Source organism: Rhinatrema bivittatum, chromosome 14, assembly GCF_901001135.1.
Source record: "Rhinatrema bivittatum chromosome 14, aRhiBiv1.1, whole genome shotgun sequence".
Taxonomy (NCBI): domain Eukaryota; kingdom Metazoa; phylum Chordata; class Amphibia; order Gymnophiona; family Rhinatrematidae; genus Rhinatrema; species Rhinatrema bivittatum.
In genome coordinates this window covers 49,767,935-49,788,572 of record NC_042628.1, presented here as the reverse complement: position 1 = coordinate 49,788,572, position 20,638 = coordinate 49,767,935, and the positions used below count along the sequence as shown (strand labels likewise).

The 20,638-nt window shown below is 46.8% G+C and overlaps 1 protein-coding gene across 2 annotated transcripts in view; it reads left to right on the top strand.

Moving 5' to 3' along the window:
* The window catches only part of LOC115075844 (carcinoembryonic antigen-related cell adhesion molecule 1-like), a 90,816-nt gene that overhangs the window by 24,675 nt on the left and 45,503 nt on the right, over nt 1–20,638 (top strand). The window contains exons 3-4 of one of the 2 annotated variants that reach the window (XM_029576691.1): nt 2,235–2,588; nt 12,772–13,050. In XM_029576691.1, coding sequence (XP_029432551.1) covers nt 2,235–2,588; nt 12,772–13,050 — 633 coding nt within the window. The remainder of the gene's footprint in view (nt 1–2,234; nt 2,589–12,771; nt 13,051–20,638) is intronic. The other variant, XM_029576692.1, reaches the window with a different exon arrangement.

The following is a 20,638-nucleotide window of genomic DNA, read 5'->3' as shown; positions in this document are numbered from 1 at the left end:
TCCTGTGGAGGCCCGGACCGCTGGGACTTAGGTGGCTTCGCCCTGGAAGCCCACGGTCCCCCCGGGAGGAGCCCGTAGGGACCCGGGCCGCTGGGACTTAGGAGAGCGGCTAGAGAAGGCAACGAGAGAACAGACCAGGTTCAGGGCAGGTCACTGAAGACGTAGACGAGAGAACAGACCAGGATCAAGACCAGAAGACACTCCGAAGATTGGTTCCACACCACGGACTGGAACGGGAAGGCGGACCAGGCAGGGACAGGCAGGCCGAATCAGGATCAGGATCAGGCTGGATCAGGATCAGGTAGGCAGGATCAAGCAGGCAGGCAGGATCAGGATCAGGCAGGCAGGCAGGCAGGATCAGGATCAGCAACTCTTCACTCCAATGAGTCGACCGCGTTGCAAGGCGAAGAACAGGGGTCAGACGCCGAGTTTAAATCTCCCTCGGCGTCTGACGTCAGTGAGGGGGCTGACTCTGTCTTTTGCGCCAGAGGCTCTTAAAAGGGTTCCTTCTGCGCGCGCGCATGAGCCTAAGGGGCGGGGTTACCACAGCGTTCGGCGGTGTCTCCCTCGTGGGGACACCACGATGTAGGCCCAAGCAGGCCCGGGGGATTCGCGGTCCGGCCAGCGACTCCCTCGTCAGGAGGAAGTAAGGGTCCAGTCGTGACCCTCGCGACCGGAACCGCAACAAGGATTAATCCAAAAAATGAAAAATTATGCATTTGGACAGCAGAAGTTCAAAGGCCAAAAACCACTGTAGAGCGGAATAATTGGCAGTCACCAAACAAGAGAGACCTGGGGGTGTGCATCACTGATAACGTCATGATGGTCGCTCAGTGCCACAGAACATAATAGTATACTTGTATGCATAAAGAGAGGTGTCAGCAGCTGAAAGAGGGAAATAGTATTACTTCTCTGCTGAGTCCCCACCTCAGGTACTGTAAATGATTTTGGAGACCTCATCTCCAGCTGGACATTGACAAAGTAGAGGTAATTCAAAGGAGGGCCATCAAAACGGTGCATGGCCCGCACTATAAACAGAGGCCTTCGTTTTCCGTTTTTATTTTATTATTTTGCTTGGAATTTCAGTGTTATAACAAAAACCAGTGGGAAAATTACTTTTACTCTGATTTGAATCCAGCCTGTTAAAACAAGGTCATTTTTTCACTGATTTTTTTTGTTACAACTTTGAAATTGTCATCAAAAATAAAATAAAAAACTGATAATGAAGGTCCCTACTATAAACCAGCCTAAAGGAGCTAAAGATGTACTTTTTAGGCCAGAGAAAGTAGGGAAAGGGGACAGAGGATATAAACATTCAACTATCTAGCAAGTTAGATAATAAATAAGAAGGAAGCATTTTTCCATAGAATAAAAAACTCAAGAACAAGGAGGATGGACAGGGGAGGGAGTAGCTGGAAGATACAGGGTGGAGGGATGGGGAGAGACAGAAGGCAGCAGGGGAATCAGGAGGGGGAAAAAAGAGTGAGAGATGGGAGGAGATCTAGGGAGAAGAGAGAGAAACTGGGATTTGGAGGCGGATGCTGAGATGGGGAGTGGCAGGAAGCTTAGGGTGAAGGGCGAGACAGGGGAGGGAGATGGAGGGGGAAGCTTGGAGAGAAACTGGCAGATGGACAGAGGATCCTGGATGTTATGATGGGGAGGAGCTGGGAGACAGGAGAGCTTAGATTGGAGATGGAGAGAAGGCATGGGAAATGGAGGGAGGAACGGGGGGGGGGGGGGCTTGGAGGGACTCAGGCAGAGGGAGAGGGGAAAGGGAGATAGAAGGGTGAGAGATGGGGATAAAAGACATGGGAGGAGCTGGAGTTCTGTCAAAAGTGAAGAGTTGGTGATGGAAAGAAAGAGAAAGCTGGAGAAAAGAGTAATTAAAGTGCTGGAAAGAGGAGGAAAGAAGAGAGAGGAGGAAAGAACAGAAACAGAAGGAAAATTAAATTGGAAAAAAGGAGCTGATGAGAGTTGTCCTGACAATTTGTTACTTAAGTATGTGCAGTAACTGACAAGTGGTTGTACATTCTGCCTGGTATTTGTGTTACAGAAATGTTATTCTGGTCATTCATATTCACTTTTATTGGGGGGTAAGGACAGGGATTTGCTGTAATGTTTTCATCTCCCCCAACCTCCCCAGTCTCACTGACGTCAGTGATGTAATCGTAGCCATTGCCTAACGCTGGGAGCAGAATCCCACTTACAGCTTCTCTTCTCCCTTTCTCTTTCAGTGTTTCTGGGTTTCTGGAGTCGGCAGATTTCTGCTCAAATATCTGTAGTCCCGATACCGAAGATCCTAGCAGAGGGAAGCAGCGTCCTGCTGTCCGTCAGTGTCACTGGCAGGATCATTACCATCACCTGGTACAGAGGAGAGACCGTGGGTAATAATCAGATCCTTCTGTATGTCCCAAATGATGATCCTCCTGAGACAGTTTCTCCTCCATACGTGGGTCGGGTAAGGGGATTTCCAAATGGCTCCATGGAGATCTCAGGATTAACTACAAGTGACAGCGGCAGTTACACCGTGCAGATACAAACACAGTCACCACCACCACCAACAGCCACAGTAAATATCACCGTCTCTGGTGAGTAAAATACATTATTTATATCTTCCACCCCATCTCTAATCCCATTTATTTTATTTTTGGCCTGACAGTTTCCTCTTCTTTTTTTGAGCTTCCAGGAACAGCTTCCATTGGCCTACAGTGCCATGAGCCCTCACACCTGCTCTGAGCATTTGTTTTCTGATAGAAGGAGGATATAAGGCTAAATAAATAAATACAATTTGCAAATCCCTGGGGTGGAGGACAGGAACTTGCAAGGTTCCCCTATTTTTATATTCTTCTTCTAACTCAGCCCAGCAGTCACAGCGACCGTCCTCAGCCAGAGGCTCCCACCAGTCCCTGGCTAATGTAATGGTCACGCAGTAGGAGTTGCCAATGCATAACAACAGAGACGCCCCCTCCCCAGGGGCTGTGAATGCTGCCTCTCCAGCCCATCCTATACTGACCTGCTCAGGAAACAAAAGACCGGATCTGGGAATTGAATCAAAGTCTCCTGCTTAGATGCAGGCAGTGCTGCCACTGGGCAGCCCTTATTCATTGTATTTCTATATAGCGCCCTATACCAGAGCGCTGTACAAAACACTACACACAGGTGCAGAGCAGCCCTGCCCCAAAGCCTCCCCTGGAAGTGGATACATAACACAGAGACAGATAAAGAGACATGCAATGATCACAATAGGTCCTAGCCTTGGTTTGATGCTCATTACTTGGACTCATTCACAGAACGTGCTATTGGTGATGATAGAAATAATAATAACACGTTCTGTGAATGAGTCCATGTTTAGTATAATGAGCTCTGATCCAGGAGACTGAAGCTGAAGTCCTGCTCCTGTTGAGAGCACTGCATGTCTCTTTATCTGTCTCTGTGTTATGTATCCACTTCCACGGGAGGCTTTGGGGCAGGGCTGCACTGCACCTGTGTGTAGCGTTTTGTACAGTGCTCTGGTATAGGCGCTATATGGAAATACAATGAATAAGGGCTGCCCAGTGGCAACACTGCCGGTATCTATGCAGGAGACTTTGATTCGATTCCTAGATCAGGTCATTTCCTTCCTGAGCCAGTCAGTATAGGATGGGCTGGAGAGGCAGCATTCACAGCCCTGGGAGAGAGGGCGTCTCTGTCATTGTGCAGTGGCAACTCCTACTGGCCGTCACATTTAGCCAGGGTCTGGAGGGAGCCTCTGGCCGAGGACAGTCGCTGTGACTGCTGGGCTGAGTTAGAAGAATATAAAAATAGGGGAACCTTGCAAGTTCCTGTCCTCCACCCCAGGTATATGCAAATTATATTTACTTATTTAGCTTTATATCCTGCTTCTATCAGAAAACAAATGCTTGGAGTGTATGAGAGATGCTCATAGCACTGGAGGGCAATGGAAGCTGGCCCTAACGGCACTGACACCTGCTCCCTGTTTCATTACTGATCATAGTAACACCCGGCACTGACACCTGCTCCCTGTGTCATTACTGATCATAGTAACACCCGGCACTGACACCTGCTCCCTGTGTCATTACTGATCACAGTAACACCCGGCACTGACACCTGCTCCCTGTGCATTACTGATCATAGTAACACCCGGCACTGATACCTGCTCCCTGTGCCATTACTGATCACAGTAACACCCGGCACTGACACCTGCTCCCTGTTTCATTACTGATCATAGTAACACCTGGCACTGACACCTACTCCCCGTGTCATTACTGATCATAGTAACACCCGGCACTGACACCTGCTCCCTGTTTCATTACTGATCATAGTAACACCCGGCACTGACACCTGCTCCCTGTGTCATTACTGATCATAGTAACACCCAGCACTGACACTCCCTGTGTCATTACTGATCATAGTAACACCCGGCACTGACACCTGCTCCCTGTGTCATTACTGATCATAGTAACACCCAGCACTGACACTCCCTGTGTCATTACTGATCATAGTAACACCCGGCACTGACACCTGCTCCCTGTGTCATTACTGATCATAGTAACACCCAGCACTGACACTCCCTGTGTCATTACTGATCATAGTAACACCCGGCACTGACACCTGCTCCCTGTGCATTACTGATCATAGTAACACCCGGCACTGATACCTGCTCCCTGTGCCATTACTGATCACAGTAACACCCGGCACTGACACCTGCTCCCTGTTTCATTACTGATCATAGTAACACCTGGCACTGACACCTGCTCCCCGTGTCATTACTGATCATAGTAACACCCAGCACTGACACTCCCCGTGTCATTACTGATCATAGTAACACCCGGCACTGACACCCGCTCCCTGTGCCATTACTGATTATAGTAACACCCGGCACTGACACCTGCTCCCTGTGTCATTACTGATCATATAAATATGGCCTGGTGGTGTTAAGGATTAATTTGGCTAAACACACAAGTTCTGTGACTATAGTGATAACACTCTAGTGATCAAATGATGAGGGTCTTTAGTTGCTGCTGTTATATTTCTAGTATTCTGTCTGGTGGATGCTTTTTGCTTGTGGGGCATTGCACTGTTTGTTCTCTTCTTACTAATGCTATGGTCTTTTTGCTGTAATTATTGGTGCTAAACTCTGGCATTTGTTCTGTACTTGCTGATGTTGCTCTTGTAGAGATGGTGCTGATAGTGCTACATCCTCTGGTGTCTTGTGCTGTTCTTGCTGGTGTTGCTATTGTAGATATGGTGCTGATAGTGCTACATCCTCTGGTGCCTTGTGCTGTATTTGCTGGTGTTGCTCCTTTAGAGCTAATAGTGCTATACTCTCTAGTCTTGATGGCCTACGAGCAGTTACTTCTGCTATCAGTAATTTATTTGGTAGGGAGAAGGCAAATAATGCCTTCAGTAACAGATGGTTTTTCAGTTGCCAGGATGATGACAGTGACAGAATAATACAATAACGCAATACATTTATTTTATTTATTTAATGTTTTTTTATACTGGTATTCGTCGTAACATCATATCGGTTTACATGTAAATTGTAACAGAAAGGAAATACATTAAACAGGGCGAATGCTGAATTTGGATGGGTATACAGATGATAGTTATCAAACTTTGGTAGAGTCAAACATTGCAGATAATCAACATAAATAGAACGAGACATTGCAGTTAATATTTACAAGTAGTGTAGGCAGATAAGATTGCTGGGAGGAGAGGAAGCGGAGGGAGGGAGAAAGGGGGAGAGGCAGAATGGAGGGCCGGGAGGGGGATTGGTGGGCAAGGAGTTGTGCAAAAAGGGCTACTCCGGGAAGACTTGTTTGAAAAGCCAAGTTTTAAGCTTTTTAAAAAATGTTTGAGTGTTTGTTTCAAGTCAAAGGTCTGATGGCATAGAGTTCCAGTGTGTGGATCCTGCTATAGAGAAAGCACGCACTTTAGTGGAAGTTAGTCGATACGTCTTGGGAGGTGGGATGTGGAGGAGGGTGCCTTTGTAGACTGATCTAGTGGGGCGATCAGAGGCAGATAGGTGAATGGTTTTGTTAGTCCAGTTAATGTTGCTGTTGTGAATGGTTTTGTGTATAATGGATAAGTTCTTGTAGAGGATGCAGGCGGAAACTGGTAGCCAATGTAGTCCCTTCAGGATTGGAGTGATGTGGTCAGTTCTACCCATGTTAGTTAGTATTCTGGCTGCAGCATTTTGGAGTATTTGTAGGGGTTTAATGTGAGAAGCAGGGAGGCCTAGGAGGACTGAATTGCAGTAGTCAATTTTTGTCAGGATGGTAGCTTGCAGGATAGTGCGAAAGTCATTGAAGTGTAGGAGGGGTTTAAGTATCTTAAGGGTGTGAAGTTTGAAGAATGAGTCTTTTATCATGGCGTTGATGAATTTTTTGAAATTGAGTTGGCTGACGATGGTGACTCCAAGGCTACGTGCGTGTGACTGGAAGGAAATTGTGGGTGCATGATGATTCTTGTCTGTCAAGTGCTTGGTGGTGTTATGCTGCAAGATGAGGATGAGTTCTGTTTTTGCTGTGTTCAGTGCGAGGTGGAGGTTGGTGAGGAGGTGGTTTATTCAGCTGAGGCAATTCTCCCATGTTTTGATGGATTTGGCTAGGGATTCTTGGATGGGAATGAGAATTTGGACATCGTCCGTGTAGAGGAAATGTGGGAGCCCTAGGTCCATGATGAGCTAGCAGAGAGGGAGGAGGTAGATGTTAAACAGTGTGGATGAGAGTGAGGAGCCTTGTGGGACCCCTTGGGTAAGTAGGGATGTTAACAGATAAATGTTAACAGATAAGCATCATTGGTCCATCCATTCTGCCCAGATACCTCTGCACTATTACTCTAGCTCAGGTTAGCTCCTTCCTTGCCTTTAGCAGTGAGAGATCTCCCAGCTGTCAGCCATACAAGCTTGACAACCTGCAGGATGACGCTCCTCATTCTTTTGGCTGTGGGCTGAGGAATGTAGCCAAGTTATCCTTCTGCCCACACTAAGGGATCTGCCACCTCTACCTGGTTATATCTGACAATGTACCAAGCCCCCACTGCCTCTTGATTGACCTTGCTGGTTCTTCTTGGGAGTTTGCTGCAGCTGCAGCAGTTTCTGGGCTCCCTTATAGCTCTCTCCCCTTCTGACTACATAAGCATATGCATTTCCTAAATCAAAATGCAGGATACTCCCCACCTCTCTTCCTCACCCACCCTTACCACAACCCTCTGTACCTGTGCCACGCAGGCCTGAATTCTGCCCTGGGTTTAGATCCCAGAATATTTTGCTTTTTCCCAACTTTTGCTTCCTGCAGCTCTGACCTACTGCACCCACTTGTGCGACTCTGATCCCTCGTTCCCAGTACTGCTGAGGTCACTTTTACTTCATCTCCACTTTCTTTATCCTGTAGTGCTACAAATTCTAGTCTCTTTATCCCAGAACACTATGAATCCAGTCCTTTTATCCCATAGTGCATTAAATCCCCAGTCACTCTAGTTGGTATCACTATAAATTTCCAGTTGCTTTATCCTGTAACACTATAAATCCCCAGTCATTCTATCCCATCATTCTGTATGGGCTTGAGTTTCAAAATGAATTTGTGTACATAAACTCCTGTTTTATACAAGGTCCATATTCAGAAGCATTTAGCCGGATAACTCAGAAATTTCCCGACTGAATGAATATTTGAGCACTTATCTGGCTAAATTCTAGCCAGATAATTTATTATTGGCTGGATAAGTTAGGGGTATTCCGGGGGCGTAACTGGGATGAGCTGAGTTAGCCAGATAACTTATACATATAGGGCCTTAAAAACCCCCCTGCGCGCGCCAAGCCTATTTTGCATAGGCTCGGCACCGCTCGCAAGCCCCGGGACGAGCGTAAGTCCCGGGGCTTGCAGAAAGGGGCGGTCGGGGGCATAGTGTCCGATCGGGGTCTTGTTCGGGGGCGTGTGGGCGGTCCAGGGGCATGGCCGAGTGCCCCGACACAGCGGCCTGTGTCGGGGCCTGCCGCACTGGCACACAGCCGGCGCGTGTAAGTTACTACTGCCCAGAGGTAGTAGTAACTTTTCGGATAAAGGTGGTGGTAGTGGTGGTGGTGGTGGTGGGGGGGGGGGGGGCTAGATAGGGCCGGGGGGGGGGGGGGGGTTAGGTAGGGGAAGAACATAAGAACATGCCATGCTGGGTCAGACCAAGGGTCCATCAAGCCCAGCATCCTGTTTCCAACAGTGGCCAATCCAGGCCATAAGAACCTGGCAAGTACCCAAAAACTAAGTCTATTCCATGTAACCATTGCTAATGGCAGTGGCTATTCTCTAAGTGAACTTAATAGCAGGTAATGGACTTCTCCTCCAAGAACTTATCCAGTCCTTTTTTAAACACAGCTATACTAACTGCATTAACCATATCTTCTGGCAACAAATTCCAGAGTTTAATTGTGCGTTGAGAAAAAAAGAACTTTCTCCGATTAGTTTTAAATGTGCTACATGCTAACTTCATGGAGTGCCCCCTAGTCTTTCTACTATCCGAAAGAGTAAATAACCGATTCACATCTACCCGTTCTAGACCTCTCATGATTTTAAACACCTCTATCATATCCCCCCTCAGCCGTCTCTTCTCCAAGCTGAAAAGTCCTAACCTCTTTAGTCTATCCTCATAGGGGAGCTGTTCCATTCTCCTTATCATTTTGGTAGCCCTTCTCTATACCTTCTCCATCGCAATTACATCTTTTTTGAGATGTGGCGACCAGAATTGTACACAATATTCAAGGTGCGGTCTCACCATGGAGCAATACAGAGGCATTATGATATTTTCCGTTTTATTCACCATTCCCTTTCTAATAATTCCCAACATTCTGTTTGCTTTTTTGACTGCCAAGCACACTGAACCGCCTAGATCTCTTTCTTGGGTTGTAGCACCTAATATGGAACCCAACATTGTGAAATTATAGCATGGGTTATTTTTCCCTATATGCATCACCTTGCACTTATCCACATTAAATTTCATCTGCCATTTGGATGCCCAATTTTCCGGTCTCACAAGGTCTTCCTGCAATTTATCACAATCTGCTTGTGATTTAACTACTCTGAACAATTTTGTGTCATCTGCAAATTTGATTATCTCACTCGTCGTATTTCTTTCCAGATCATTTATAAATATATTGAAAAGTAAGGGTCCCAATACAGATCCCTGAGGCACTCCACTGCCCACTTCCTTCCACTGAGAAAATTGTCCATTTAATCCTACTCTCTGTTTCCTGTCTTTTAGCCAGTTTGCAATCCATGAAAGGACATCGCCACCTATCCCATGACTTTTTACTTTTCCTAGAAGCCTCTCATGAGGAACTTTGTCAAACGCCTTCTGAAAATCCAAGTACACTACATCTACCGGTTCACCTTTATCCTCATGTTTATTAACTCCTTCAAAAAAGTGAAGCAGATTTGTGAGGCAAGACTTGCCTTGGGTAAAGCCATGCTGACTTTGTTCCATTAAACCATGTCTTTCTATATGTTCTGTGATTTTGATATTTAGAACACTTTCCATTATTTTTCCTGGCACTGAAGTCAGGCTAACCGGTTTGTAGTTTCCCAGATCGCCCCTGGAGCCCTTTTTAAATATTGGGGTTACATTTGCTATCCTCCAGTCTTCAGGTACAATGGATGATTTTAATGATAGGTTACAAATTTTTACTAATAGGTCTGAAATTTCATTTTTCAGTTCCTTCAGAACTCTGGAGTGTATACCATCCAGTCCAGGTGATTTACTACTCTTCAGTTTGTCAATCAGGTCTACCACATCTTCCACCATGATTTAATTCAGTCCATCTGAATCATTACCCATGAAAACCTTCTCCATTACGGGTACCTCCCCAACATCCTCTTCAGTTAACACCAAAGCAAAGAAATCATTTAATCTTTTCGCGATGGCCTTATCTTCTCTAAGTGCCCCTTTAACCCCTCAATCATCTAACGGTCCAACTGACTCCCTCACAGGCTTTCTGCTTCTGATATATTTAAAAACGTTTTTACTGTGAGTTTTTGCCTCTACGGCCAACTTCTTTTCAAATTCTCTCTTAGCCTGTCTTAACAATGTCTTGCCAACGTTTATGCTATATCCTATTTTCTTCTGATGGATCCTTCTTCCAATTTTTGAATGAAGATCTTTTGGCTAAAATAGCTTCTTTCACCTCCCCTTTTAACCATGCCAGTAATCGTTTTGCCTTCTTTCCACCTTTCTTAATGTGTGGAATACATCTGGACTGTGCTTCTAGAATGGTATTTTTTAACAATGACCACGCCTCTTGCACATTTTTTACTTTTGTAGCTGCTCCTTTCAATTTTTTTCTAACAATTTTTCTCATTTTATCAAAGATTCCCTTTTGAAAGTTTAGCAAGAGAGCCGTGGATTTGCACACTGTTCCTCTTCCAGCCATTAAATCAAATTTGATCATATTATGATCACTATTGCCAAGCGGCCCCACCACCGTTACCTCTCTCACCAAGTCCTGTGCTCCACTGAGAATTAGATCTAAAATTGCTTCCTCTCTCGTCAGTTCCTGAACCAGTTGCTCCATAAAGCTACTGGTATCATTTATTCCATCCAGGAATGTTATCTCTCTAGCGTGTCCCGATGACACATTTACCCAGTCAATATTGGGGTAATTGAAGTCTCCCATTATTACCGCACTACCAATTTGGTTAGCTTCCCTAATTTCTCTTAGCATTTTACTGTCCTTCTCACCTTCTTGACCAGGTGGACGGTAGTATACTCCTATTACTATAGTCTTCCCCGACACACAAGGGTTTCTACCCATAAAGATTCAATTTTGTATTTAGTCTCATGTAGGAGGATGTTTATCCTGTTGGACTCAATGCCATCCCGGACATAAAGCATCACACCTCCTCCCGGGTGCTCCTCTCTGTCATTGAGATATAATTTGTACCCTGGTATACCGCTGTCCCATTGGTTATCCTCTTTTCACATGTCTCTGAGATGCCAATTAAGTCTATGTCATCATTCACTGCTATACATTCTAATTCTCCCATCTTACTTCTTAGACTTTTGGCATTAGCATGCAAACATTTCAAAGTTTGTTTTTTGTTTGTATTTTTATTCTGCTTTTTAATTGATAGGGATAAGTTAGAATTTTTTAGCTCAGGTGAGTTTTTAGTTACAGGCACTTGGACTACTTTTCTTATTATTGGAACCTCACTGTCGGGATGCCCTAATTCTAATGCATCATTAGTATCCTTTGAAGATACCTCTCTTCGAACCATGCGCTGCTGAGCGACTGTCGGCTTTCCCCTTTTAAAAGCTGCTCTATCTCCTTTTTAAAGGGAGGGGAAGGTGCGGGGGGTGGGGGGGTGGAAGGAAAGTTCCTGCCGAGGCGCTCCGATTTCAGAGCGGCCTTGGAGGGAACGGGCAGCGCGCGCAGGGCTCGGCACGCACAAGTTGCACAAATGTGCACCCCCTTGCGCGCGCCTATCCCGGATTTTATAAGATACGCGCAGCTACGCGTGTATCTTTTAAAATCCGGCATACTTTTGTTCGCACGCACATAGATTTAGAAAATCTACCCCATACTGACTTATACACATAGGGCCAGATTTTAAAAGCCCTGCGCGTGTAAATCTGGCTGTATTTACACGCTCAGGGGGGTTACGCGCACCAAGCCTATTTTGCATAGGCCCAGCGACACGCGCAAGTACTGGGATCCGCGTATGTCCCAGGGCTTTGAAAAAGGGGTGGGAAGGGGGTGGGGTTGGGGTTCCGGCACAGCAGCCATGTCGGGGGATCGCGCACCGGCAGCTGGCAGGTATGCACAAGTTACGCCTGCCAGAGGCAGGCGTAAAAAACAAATAAAGGTAGGGGGGATTTAGGGAGGGGTGGGGCGGGATAGATAGGGGGAAGGGAGGGGAAGGTGGGGGGGAGCAGAAGGAAAATTACCTCCAAAGCCGCTCCAATTTCAGAACGGCATCGGAGGGAACGGGGAAAGCCATCGGGGCTCCCCTAGGGCTCAGCGCGCGCAAGGTGCACAAGTGTGCACCCCTTTGGTGCGCCGACCCCAGATTTTATAACATGTGCGCAGGTGTGCGCACATGTTATAAAATCGGGTGTTGATTTGTGCGCACAGGGTTGCATGCACAAATCTATGCCTGCGCGTAGCTTTTATTATCTGCCCCATACAGTTAGATTTTACAAGGTCTGCACATAAGTTACCTCGCTCAAATTATGCCCTGTGAGCAGTAGGTGTAAGTTTGGGCATGGTAATGCATGTGCAAACCCCGCTAGTTAACATTACGTGCTGTTTGAAAATTTTCCTCTCTATCCTATAAATTCCTATGCTATAAATTCCTAGCAGTTTTTTCTCTAGCACTCTTTTCTTATGTCATAGTGCTGTAAAGCTGCAGTCTCTTTATCCTGTAGCACTGTAACTCTCTTGTTGCTGTGGCTGTATGATGGGACAGTAATGGTAATCATTCCTCCCCAGTCTGCAGCCTGTGGGACGTGTGTCAGGGAATCCTGTCAGGAATCATTGGTAATTATTTGCAGGCTGTAATATTTCCTGAATCTCACTCTCTATAACTGTCAGCTGGGATGTATCCTTGCAGAGTGAATAAGAATTGGGCAGACTGGATGGATCAGTTATGTTCTACAACAGAGCACAGACATTTCACAAACTCTGTCCCTGTGCCTCTTCCTGGACTCTGAAGCCCAGCAGTTGAATTGTTTCTGTTGTCCGGGTTCTGCCTGAGTAACTCTCCATTTCTATCCTCTTATTCTCCGCAGGGAGAGTCACTAAGCCTACGATACAGGCTTTAACACACAGTCCTGTAGAGAACGGGCCGCTGACTCTCAGATGCAACTCCTCAGACCCGCATGTCTCCTACCTCTGGTACAAGGAGGATAAAGTGGTTTTAAACGGAAGACGGATTAATCTTACCGATAATAATCAAACCCTCACCCTGTTCCCCAGCAGCAGGTCTGACTCGGGCTCCAACTACACCTGTGGGGTGACTAATGCTGTCAGTAATGCTTCCAGCAACCCCTATCTTCTACTCATTAGTTGTAAGTCTGGCACTTAACCACCTTTTCTTAGCTGCATTATACACAGTTAGAAGAGGATGACTCCATTTCTCTGTAACAACAAATAGATGAAATGATTTTGTTTGAATATGGAAGGAGAGACAAAGTGTATCCCAAAGAGATTTGTAATTGGAGCTCCATATCCAATTATCTTGTGCCCCAATAGCAGGTCTAAGCCAGATATAAGTTATCCAGCTAAGTGGCGATTTGTACGGGGATATTCAGCAGTATATCCAGTAGGGATGTGAATCGTTTTTCAACGATTAAAATTATCGTCCGATAATGTTTATATCGTCTTAAATCGTTATAGAACACGATACAATAGAAATTCTAACGATTTATCGTTAAAAATCGTTAAATCGTGTTAGTGCGCACTAACTCGAGTTAGTGCGCACTAACTCCCCGTTAGTGCGCACTAACTCGATTTAGTGCGCACTAACTGAAAATGATACAAATAAACACTTTCCAGGTCACTGAAGGTCAGTTAGGAATGAATATGTGTTCCTATTGGCTGGCTGCCCTCTTATCTATTGATATTACCAAGGTTACCACTGAGGTGATGGTTGGGGGGATGGGAAATGGAACTGGAAACTAACGAACACCAACAGAAAATGAAACAAAGTGTTCACACTTCCCAGGTCAGTAAAGGTCACTTAGGAATGAATATGTATGTATGTATTCCTATTGGCTGGCTGTGCTCTTATCTATTGATGTTACCAATATGGTTGGGGGGATGTGAAATGGAAACAGTTGGAAGCTTGACAAAAAAAGTAATGTAATGATCAGCACTCACGTGACTAGAACTTGTTTGTTTATTATTTTTGTTAGCAGGCACCTGAAATGCTAGTGCATGTTGAATTTGCCAATCACTGTGCATTTTAGAAAGGTGGTCCTGGCTGGAACTGTACACAGTTCAAATATATGTAATTGATTGTTGGTAAGTGTATTTTTTAAGTAGCCACACTGGCACCAGTATGTTTACTTTTCCTCCTACTTAACTCACTAGCTCAGCTTTGTAAGAAGGGCTTCTCTGCTTGTGTGTTGTTTTTGTTTGGTGTGAGGAGAGCAGAAACATCAGATCTTTATTCAATCTACTACAGTCATCTCTTACAGTGCCCTATCCCTATTAATACCAGGAGTGTTGTGATCTTCCTGCACACAGTGCCCTAACCCTGATACCAGTCTGAGACAGCTCCCTCCCTGCATTACTAGTGAGAGGCTGGCTTCACAGACAGGGGGGAGCTGCCTGACCCTCACTCCTGACTTCCCCCATGTCCCAGCTAGTGAATGGTGTGTGGGTGAGGGGGGGGGGGGGGAGGATGGTGAAGTCTGAGACAGCTCCCTCCCTGCATTACTAGTGAGAGGCTGGCTTCACAGACAGGGGGGAGCTGCCTGACCCTCACTCCTGACTTCCCCCATGTCCCAGCTAGTGAATGGTGTGTGGGTGAGGGGGGGGGGGGAGGATGGTGAAGTCTGAGACAGCTCCCTCCCTGCATTACTAGTGAGAGGCTGGCTTCACAGACAGGGGGGAGCTGCCTGACCCTCACTCCTGACTTCCCCCATGTCCCAGCTAGTGAATGGTGTGTGGGTGAGGGGGGGGGGGAGGATGGTGAAGTCTGAGACAGCTCCCTCCCTGCATTACTAGTGAGAGGCTGGCTTCACAGACAGGGGGGAGCTGCCTGACCCTCACTCCTGACTTCCCCCATGTCCCAGCTAGTGAATGGTGTGTGGGTGAGGGGGGGGGGGAGGATGGTGAAGTCTGAGACAGCTCCCTCCCTGCATTACTAGTGAGAGGCTGGCTTCACAGACAGGGGGGAGCTGCCTGACCCTCACTCCTGACTTCCCCCATGTCCCAGCTAGTGAATGGTGTGTGGGTGAGGGGGGGGGGGAGGATGGTGAAGTCTGAGACAGCTCCCTCCCTGCATTACTAGTGAGAGGCTGGCTTCACAGAGTGGGGGGAGCTGCCTGACCCTCACTCCTGACTTCCCCCATGTCCCAGCTAGTGAATGGTGTGTGGGTGAGGGGGGGGGAGGATGGTGAAGTCTGAGACAGCTCCCTCCCTGCATTACTAGTGAGAGGCTGGCTTCACAGACAGGGGGGAGCTGCCTGTCCCTCACTCCTGACTTCCCCCATGTCCCAGCTAGTGAATGGTGTGTGGGTTAGGGGGGGGGGGGGTGGATGGTGAAGTCTGAGACAGCTCCCTCCCTGCATTACTAGTGAGAGGCTGGCTTCACAGACAGGGGGGAGCTGCCTGACCCTCACTCCTGACTTCCCCCATGTCCCAGCTAGTGAATGGTGTGTGGGTGGGGGGGGGGGGAGGATGGTGAAGTCTGAGACAGCTCCCTCCCTGCATTACTAGTGAGAGGCTGGCTTCACAGACAGGGGGGAGCTGCCTGACCCTCACTCCTGACTTCCCCCATGTCCCAGCTAGTGAATGGTGTGTGGGTGAGGGGGGGGGAGGATGGTGAAGTCTGAGACAGCTCCCTCCCTGCATTACTAGTGAGAGGCTGGCTTCACAGACAGGGGGGAGCTGCCTGTCCCTCACTCCTGACTTCCCCCATGTCCCAGCTAGTGAATGGTGTGTGGGTGAGGGGGGGGGGGTGGATGGTGAAGTCTGAGACAGCTCCCTCCCTGCATTACTAGTGAGAGGCTGGCTTCACAGACAGGGGGGAGCTGCCTGACCCTCACTCCTGACTTCCCCCATGTCCCAGCTAGTGAATGGTGTGTGGGTAAGGGGGGGGGGGGGAGGATGGTGAAGTCTGAGCCAGCTCCCTCCCTGCATTACTAGTGAGAGGCTGGCTTCACAGACAGGGGGGAGCTGCCTGACCCTCACTCCTCCGGGGTATTGTGATCTTCCTGCACACAGTGCCCTATCCCTGATACCAGGGGTGTTGTGATCTTCCTGCATGCAGTGCCCTATCCCTATTAATACCAGGAGTGTTGTGATCTTCCTGCATGCAGTGCCCTATCCCTATTAATACCAGGAGTGTTGTGATCTTCCTGCATGCAGTGCCCTATCCCTGATATCGGGATGTGTGCAAGAAGATCACAACACCCCCGGTATCAGGAATAGGGCACTGTGTGCAGGAAGATCACAACACCCCCAGTATCAGGAATAGGGCACTGTGTGCAGGAAGATCACAACACCCCTGGTATTAGGGATAGGGCACTGTGTGCAGGAAGATCACAATACCCCTGGTATCAGGGTTAGGGCACAAGTTCTAGTCACATTGACTGATCACATTACTTGTTTTGTCAAGCTACCAACTGTTTCCATTTCCCATCCCCCATATACTGTCAGTAGGAAACTTGGTAACATGAATAAATAAGAGGGCAGCCAATAGGAATACATATTCATTCCTAAACTGACCTTAACTGACCTGAAAAGTGTCAAATTGTATCATTTTCAGTTAGTGCGCACTAACTCCCAGTTAGTGCGCACTAACTCCCGTTAGTGCGCACTAACTCGAGTTAGTGCGCACTAATCGGAAAAAACGATTTTTAACGATTTTTTAACTAAAAAATCGTGCCTAAGACGATTTTCTTGCCCTGCCACACGATTTCTATCGTTAAGACGATATGGAAAACGATTCACATCCCTAATATCCAGGGTACTGAATATTCCTTGTAAGTTAACCGGATAACTCTTATCCAGCTAATACATAGCTGTTCAGATTTGAATATTGAGGCCAGAAAGTACAGGTATCACTGAGAAGGAGGCAGCAATTATCCAGGATCCTGCAAGTGGAAGAGTAAATACATGTTAAGGAAAGTGGTTACAGGCAGGAAGGTTCAGTGACCTCATAATGGGGCGCAGATTTGTTCACGCAACCCGGCGCGAACAAATCTACACCCGATTTTATAATGTGCGAGGGCAGCCACGCGCACATTATAAAATCCAGGGTCGCCGCGCGCAATAGGGTGCACAATTGTGCAACGTGCGCACGCCGAGCCACGCAGTCTGCCTCTGTTCCCTCCGAGGCCGCTCCGAAATCGGATCAGCCTTGGAGGGAAATTTCCTTCCGCCCCCCCCCCCCACACCTTCCCCTCCCTTCCCCTACCTAACCCGCCCCCCAGCCCTACCTAGAACCCCCCCCATTACCTTTGTTGAAGAAGTTACGCCTGCCTCCCGGCAGGTGTAACTTACGCGTGCCGGCCGACAGCCGGCCCGCGATCCCGAGCACAGCGGCAAATGGCCGCTGTGCCTGGCGGCTCAGGCCGTGACCCGCCCCTGGACCGCCCACGCCCTGCCCCTTTTTGCAAGCCCCGGGAAATACGCGCGTCCCAGGGCTTGCGCGTGCCGCCGAGCCTATACAAGATACGCTCGACGCGCGCAGGGGCAGGCAGGGGCAGCTTTTCGGGGGTTATGCGCATATCTTACGCGCGTAACCCTTTGAAAATCTGCCCGATAATCATTTGTCTCTATTTATTTTCATCTAAAAGTGTTTGATGACCTCATCCTACAACATTCTGTTCCAGTGTCAGGAGGGCCAGGATTTAGCTTGTGCAGTTTTATTGTTTTAAAATTAATTTATTTATTTCCAATATAATTTTTATTCATATTGTCAATGATTATTCAGACAAGAGACAGAGTTCTATCAGATTACAATCCAGTTCAGAAGTCATATACCGGACCAAGATTTAATCTTACAGCTGTGTGAGGTGGTAAATAGGCAGAAAAGTAGCTTGAGAAGGAAGGGACAGATAAACTTTGTAACCAGAGGATCAGGGCTCAGGGACACAGCAGTGTTTTACCGCTGGAATCGGAATGAATCTGAGCCTGGTTTGTAGCACAGGATTCTCGTTCCTCATGGGAGAGATAAATACTGCGGTAAATAAGAGCAGATCCTGGAAGCTACACAGTCCATCAGTCAGCATAATACTGAAGAACTGATATAGCAGATGGCATTTACCCACTGTTACCCTGCACATCCGAGCTTGGGAGGCATAAGATCAAAGATCAAGTGACTCCAGCACCAAAAAAGTCTTATACGGTCCAAGCTATGCAGCATCTCAAAGTTTTAATGCTGCTGTAACCAGAGGTCATTAGTACTGATTCTGATAAGTTAAAGATCTGTGATGTCATATCTGAATTATTATTATTAAAACAAATAAAAAAATAAATGGATGGGATATATTTGTGGTTTTGAATAAAAAAAATAGAATGGTGTGGTGGAATGTCAATGATTAGATATACAAAACACAGACCTACATTAACACGATGGATTTGAAGTTGATTGAAAGGGTCGTTGAATGAGACTTCCACTTCCATCTATAAACATTTTTTTCAAAAAAAATAAGAATAGATATTGGTGAAGTAAACAAAATATAAAAAAAAAATAGATAAATAAAAAACTAGTATCCCGTAGAGATAAGATTTAATGACAATATTGAGGGGGGTTGAATGGGTACATTGTCCTTTATCTGGGATTATATCATTCCTAGGACATGACAAAAGCCAGCACCATCAGCCAATCAGAATACAGTGATGGACAATCATTTTGGGTCCAATTTTGTAAAAATTCCTCCAAAAATCTAATAGGGAGAATCTGCATTAAGAAGATCTTAAGTGCAATAGCAGCCTACTGTTGCATGAAAAAGTTTAAAAATGCATTGAGATTGTGCCAATACTGCACAAATAGGGTGACCTTTTACCCCTCAAATGAAAACAGCCACTATCTGAGCAAGAGAATTCAGACAACAAGAACAGTCAAAGAGTAGGAGCCATTCAATAATAAGAATGTGCAACCCAAAAATTTGTGGGTTTTTGGTTTTGGGGGACTTTTTTTTGTTGCTTTTATTCAGTTCATTACATTTTTTTTTATTTAGTTTTTGCCAAACCAAAAAAAAAATTAAACAAAATAACTCCCACAAAACAATACAAAACAATAAATAAAAAGGGCTTCTGGCAGCCTGACTGGGCCTTTGGGGACCAACAAGCTGCCCATGCCCGGGCACCAAGGCCTAAGTCAGCCAGAACCGAGGCCTATGCACAGGCCAGACCCAGCACCAAAGCCTGGGACCGGTGCCAAGATTTAGGTCTGGGCCAGGGGCAGGGCCTCCTGTTGCTTCTCCCAGTCCCTGCAATTTAAAAATGATGCCTTACATCAATATGGCACCATCCATACCGGAGGAAGGAGCCAAAGCGATGTCACTTCAGCGCCATTGTCCAGGCAGACTGTGCCATTTTTGAAGCTGCAGGACCATGAGGTGCAACAGGAGGCTGTGGACTAGGCCTAGTCCTTGGTGCTGGGCCCTGGCCCAGGGCTAAGCCTTGGTGCCTGGAAGGTCCAGCCAGGGCCTCCGAAGACTCTTCATTTTTTTTAAATGCCACAAATACAAAAATACCCAGTAATTTTCTGGAATGAACCAAAAATGGCCTTTTTCATTGCATTGTTTTGGCATTTGTTAAAAATGAATGCACCTTCCTACTGTATGAGAGGGGAACAGATACAGAGCAGGTAGTAGCTGAGAGTTATTATAACTGCATTTTCTGTTAACTTTGAATCAAATTCTGTAACTAGAAAGGCGGTGATTCTGAATCTCTGTTAACCTGTCAGGGAGGACCACTGAGCACTTTCTCCAGAAATCAGCATATAATACATTTCTAAATGGTGCATATGAATCGTTTGGGCTGCAGGAAATGGCAGGGTTTAATAACAGTGGTCGCTGTGTATTTCTGCTTTCCATCCTGATAAGATGTGACTTTGCTTTTTGCTTCAGATGGTCCCGATTCTCCCACACTCACAGTCAGCCCTCAGCAGGTGCTTCACACTGCGGGCTCCCTAGCTTCCCTCTCGTGCTGGGCTGTGTCTCACCCTCCTGCACACTATTCCTGGCTTCTCAATGGCAAACTATTAAACCAGTCGGGACCAGAGCTACTAATTAATCCCTTAGCACTGGGGGACTCTGGGAATTACACCTGTAATGCCTCTAACTCTGTCACGCACCGCTATAACCAGACAGCTCTGGAGCTCCGCGTGCTGGGTGAGTAACTGCACTTTCCTCTGAGGGAGGAGGGGTAATGCGTGCATGGGGAGGGATCTTTGTTATTAGCATATAATACTAATTTCATGTGAATTAACTGTCACTGGTTTTACGCCACCAAATCCTGACCAGGTCTCTGGTCATGTTTAAAAGGATGATGGATGAGTTTCTGAAAGACACAAAGCTTACGGTTAGATTCCAGTCCTGTGTCATCACAACTACTAGTATCAGAACCAGCACCAGTATCAGTAACAGCACTGGATCCTGATGTCAGGGCCAAGGCCTAGGTTCGGGCCCAACGCTGCAGTCTAGATGCACGCTCAGGCCTGAGGTCTAAGGCTAGGCCTGCCTCTGTCATATGATAGGTATAAAGGGCTGGCAGCATTTTAAAGCACGGCTGCCACTGGGTCCGGAAGCAGAGGAGTCACTCTGGGCCCCCACTAGATCACCAGTGTGGGTTTGGTAAGTCGAGGGGTGGTCGGGAGAGTGGGCTAACTTGAGTATTGCATGGGGAGCGACTCCCAAGGGGGAGGGACATTTTTTTTTAACAAAGATTGAGCCTGTGACCATTTTTATTAATAAA